The sequence below is a fragment of the Leuresthes tenuis genome, unplaced genomic scaffold (assembly GCF_036924035.1).
Source record: "Leuresthes tenuis unplaced genomic scaffold, fLeuTen1.0.hap1 SCAF_15, whole genome shotgun sequence".
Taxonomy (NCBI): Eukaryota; Metazoa; Chordata; class Actinopteri; order Atheriniformes; family Atherinopsidae; genus Leuresthes; species Leuresthes tenuis.
This window is the reverse complement of record NW_027325369.1, coordinates 22,586,634-22,591,316: the sequence shown is the minus strand read 5'-3', so window position 1 is coordinate 22,591,316 and position 4,683 is coordinate 22,586,634. Positions and strand designations below refer to the sequence as shown.

The 4,683-nt window shown below is 42.1% G+C and overlaps 1 protein-coding gene across 1 annotated transcript; it reads right to left on the bottom strand.

Moving 5' to 3' along the window:
• Positions 1-664: 664 nt before the first annotated feature.
• On the bottom strand, positions 665-3,227 carry LOC140270621 (homeobox protein six1b). The gene is made up of 2 exons (XM_072365819.1): positions 2,363-3,227; positions 665-1,575 (listed from the first exon to the last, which is right to left on the bottom strand). Exons 1-2 carry the CDS (start codon positions 2,920-2,922, stop codon positions 1,281-1,283), a joined length of 855 nt encoding a protein of 284 aa, XP_072221920.1. The 5' UTR covers positions 2,923-3,227; the 3' UTR covers positions 665-1,280.
• Between the last annotated feature and the right edge of the window lie 1,456 nt (positions 3,228-4,683).

The window sequence follows — 4,683 nt, the reverse complement described above, 5'->3', positions numbered from 1 at the left end:
TCTGTTATCATCATCGCCCTTGTTATTATTACTGTTATTATTATCATCATTATTATTAATTTTTAGGATGCGAGTGTTCACTAATGCCGTCTTATCTGATTGTTTTTATCTGTTATGATATTTAAGCTGTCGTTAAAGCCTATTTACTCTTTGTTTTAATTGTTTGGAATCTATATAAATATCGTCAGCCGGTGAACTTTTTTTTCCCCTTCTTATGGGACGTCTGCCCATATTTATCCTTGAAAATGCAGGGCTGGTAAAGGTTGAGTGGTGGCTCTTTCCCATGGCCCGGAACCGACAGAACAAACTCTCGGAGAGAGGAAAGAAAACATGGCAACAAAAAGCCAATGATCCGCAGTACTCGAGCTAAAAATGAAGAAAAAAAATGTCCCCCCTCAGCCCAACAGATATTACGGAGCTGAGACGCGTTTGAATGGAAGCTGAACTGGTTCTTGGGTACACAAACCCTTCCTGACAGACAGCTGCTGATGTTGACTTCCATTTCTATTAATCTAAATCAGAATTTTTCTCTCTCTTCCTTTATTGCTAAAAAAGAAAAAGAACCCGTACAGCAAGATTTAATCTCTCCTGCAAATTCACAACATTTAGATTCACCAATAGATTTGTTTACTTGTTTAGCTTTTTTATATATATCCCATATTTTTGAAGGTCACTTAAATAAACAACAACATTCTCAACAGAATACATTTGTGGTAAGAAAATTTCTGTTCACTAGTATTAATTAAATTTAAGTGGTAACCCCTTGATTCGCCTGGTTTACATGAGGCTTAGAGCCAGAATCCAGAATAAACTGCATGATTAGCTTTTTTTTCTTTCTTTTTTTTTCTCTTTAAATACACAAATAACACAGAGACAAATGCATTACTTTTTATTGGAAACTAATTACCATGACTCTAATGAAAACGTTACCTCTTAGTTTCCATCGCAGTAGGTTGCTATAATTATTTTAGTGTCTTAACAAAATATCATAAATTAAGCAAGTGGGCAGTCCTGTTAAGTGTTTCATCGAGTTAAGAGTTTTAAGAGGGTCCTGTTTGTGTATTTTCATGTGCAGGAGTTCAGAAAATCCTCCTGTCCAGGGGGATGTATTTAAGCGCATTAAGGAATTTCTGTTCTAACCAAATTTAACGACAGACAAGTCAGTCTATTTCATAAGGTACGCTACTATAGTGTTATTTCATACATGTATTCAATCTGATACACTTATCAGTCCTCTTCGTTTCTCTGCGATCGTAAAATATGATAAACGGGCAGCCTCTTTAAGAGCCCAAATCCACAAGACTGGAGGTTAGAGGTCCCAACAAGGAGTCCTGCAGTTGGTGTGGATGTCCGTGCATGCCGTGCACCGGCTGTGGGGCCCCCAGCCCGGACATGGGGTAAGCGGAGGCCCCGGGGTGGCTCATGTTGCCCTGAAGCAAAAGCGCTGAGTTCTGGTCGGGGCTCTGAGGTGGAGAAAACTCGTCCTCCGAGCTGGACATGAGAGACTTTCCTCCATCCAGTGGAGACAGCTGGTTCTGTTTGTTGCCGCCTGCGTTGCTGTTTTCACTGTTCTCTCTGGAAACGACAAAAAAAAAAATGAGAAGAGGAAAATGAGAGAAAATACGCTGTGTGTAATGAGAATAAAAACGTGTCCCTAATAAATAAGATAATCTCTTGAGGAGAAGCGGACAGATTTGTTTTATTTTTTCTTTTCTAACCACACAAACGAGAGTAAAAGATAACACTGCTCCTTTCTTTCGTGTAAATCCTCTTTAATGTCAGTGTGGTCTGGATTGACATTTGCTGATAAGTCTACTGAAATCTGACTATGAGCGTGTTTCGTCTCAATGTACCCTGATTTATCCCTTTGCAAATTTCTAAAATGCACAGTACGCTCGTGAATATTATGAAAAAATGATTATCTATTATTAAAAAGGTTTGGACACAGACTTTGCATATCTGGATCCCGATACTTTAGATTTCTAACATTTAAGGCCACAGTTCAGGTTTAGTCAAATCCCCTGAAGGGATCCCATCATTTGACAACAAGCCGCTACTGTTTACCCACCTTCACTGTTAGGAGGATAAGACAAGCCTGTCTCCAACATGTACAAAAATAATAAATAAACAACACGCACAATACTTTAATTATAAATTAAACGATTCATATGAAAAGTGCAATGTTGTTTCCTTCTTACCGTCAGGGTTGATTCTCTTTTTCATTTTCTGAGTATTTGTAGCCACATTTGGAAAAATTTTCCAGACATGTCAAACCCTAATTTATTTTTGGACATGTAGTAAATATACATGTGTCATAAAGAAGCTTTTCAGGCACTACTGGGGCCTTGGCAGATTAACGTACCTCTCCTTCGCCTCTGCCGCTCTGTCTCTCTGCCGTCTGTTTTTGAACCAGTTGCTGACCTGCGTGGTGGTCAGTCCTGTGGCCTCGGCCAGTTCCCTCTTTTCCCGCGGGGACGGATACGGGTTGTGCGTGTACCACTCTCTGAGGACCCCTCTGGACTTCTCCTTGAAGCAATAGCTGGTCTCCTCGCCGTCCCATATCGTGCGGGGCAGCGGGAATTTCCTTCGTACCCGGTACTTCCCAACAGCTCCGAGCGGCCGGCCGCGCAGCTTCTCCGCCTCCACGTAGTGCGCCTTCAGCCACAGCTGCTGCAGCTTCGGATGGTTGTGAGGTGAAAACTGGTGACTCTCCAGGATCTTATAAAGCTCTCTGAAGTTCCCCCGATGAAACGCCACCACCGCCTTGGCTTTGAGGACGCTTTCGTTCTTGTGGAGGTGGTCACAGGCGGGTAGAGACCACAGGAAGCGGCCGAGCCTCTCAAGGTTTCCTCCCTGCTGCAATACTTCGCAAACGCACGCCACTTGCTCCTGCGTAAAACCGAAGGACGGTAATATTGACATGATGTCCGAGCTCACTCCCTCGCTCAAAGTATTGGTATCCAAAACGATCGCTGTCGTTTGTTGTGACTGTAATCGTTTTACAGCGTCTTGTCGCGGTGCAGTCCAGCGCAATCCGTCCGCGTTGCACGGGCCTATGTGCTATCCACTCCTCTCCAACCCCTGATGCGCGCAGCAGATTGGGATGTTGATTGTTGGGACAATTTGTTCCTGTTGGAGATATGTCAGGCTTAAAGGGAGCCTGTGCGTTTCGGTGATTGGCTCTCCCTCTGCCCTGCACCCTGTACAGCAGAGCAGGACTGAGTTTGCAGCTCCGTTTCCTCCCCAGAGGCAGTGCGTCAGGGGCTGAAATAGGAGCGCTCCCACCTCCCGCCCCCACAGTCCCTCTCCTGCTTCAGCTGAGGGAGCAGAGCAGCACCTAAACGCTAATCAATTATTAGAGAGCTCTTAAAAAGCTGTATTAACGTGTTCTAAATATCTTCTTTAAATGGTGATAGACTTCCTGTGAGGGGCGAAACACACAATCCCTTTCCAGAAGTGAGAGGAAGGTGACCCACTAAAGACAAAGCTTGTTCACAAGTTCATAACCCCTGAGATAGTGATACATATATTATACATGGACTACGCTTAAACTAGGCTATTTACATTAGCCAGTGGTATCACTACATATATTGTATGGATATTTTGATAAAGATTTTTGTTTGTTTGTTGTTGTTTTTTGTTGTTGTTTTACCAATCTGAAGTTCTTTTTATTCCCCGTGTTTGCATATTGTGGTCAAGCTCCACCCACATAATCACATGCAGATTGAACATTTTGTTGCATCCCCACTTTTAATTAGAGAAGCCGTTTATTTTACGAGGTGATATAATTTAATAAGTTCCTATGATAGTTTGGGCCATTACGTGCCATTACGCACTTATTTATGAGCAACCTGTAGTACCTGCCAAACGTGTTATGGGCCATAGACCACCAGTAGGAAACCATCCACTTAAGTGTGTTTGTAAGTGTGTGTGTGTGTGTGTGTGTGTGTGTGTGTGTGTGTGTGCGTGCGTGCGTGTTTGTGACAGACAGAAGGCGCTGATATGAAATGCCAAATGCTTTAAGCTTGCGAGACAATTGACCAAATGTCTCCAGGACTGAAAATAATACTTTGGTCAGTTCAAGAGCAAACAAATCTAACACTTAGTTCAGTGCAAAGTGGCAAATTGAAGACTTTTTGGAACCGAGGCATATTTACAATTTAAACTCTAAATGTCAAGCTGTAATTTAACTGGTTTATTGCTGATTATAAAGTGCATGTATACGTACTGTTCTTTCAATAATTTATGACGGTGTTTAGAAATATTTGACGTTTTATCCTTTGCTCTCTAAAGCACTTTTGAGTTTTGTTCGAAAAGTGTTTAAGTTGATGTCAAACTGTAAACTTATAATATGTCTACATCACGTGTCTCTAAAGAGATCCTTCCAGCCTGTTGTCCACATTTATATTTCAGGCACCGCACTGGCTCCAGTGTTTTCTGTGGGATGAAACACTAAACCAATCCATTAGTAAATGAGTTCTGTGTGACACAAGTTCTTGGTGGTGCAGTTGTTGGTTTGAGCCTCGAAGATCACATTTCTTAATCTGCACCAAAGTTCTTAAACTAAACTCCCTTTCGGTGCGTTGTATGGCACAGCATTCTGTTTAGAAAACTATATCCAAAATCACGTTAAACATGAGAGAAGTCTTCCCGCTGAAGTATTTTTACAATGAGGATAAAAAT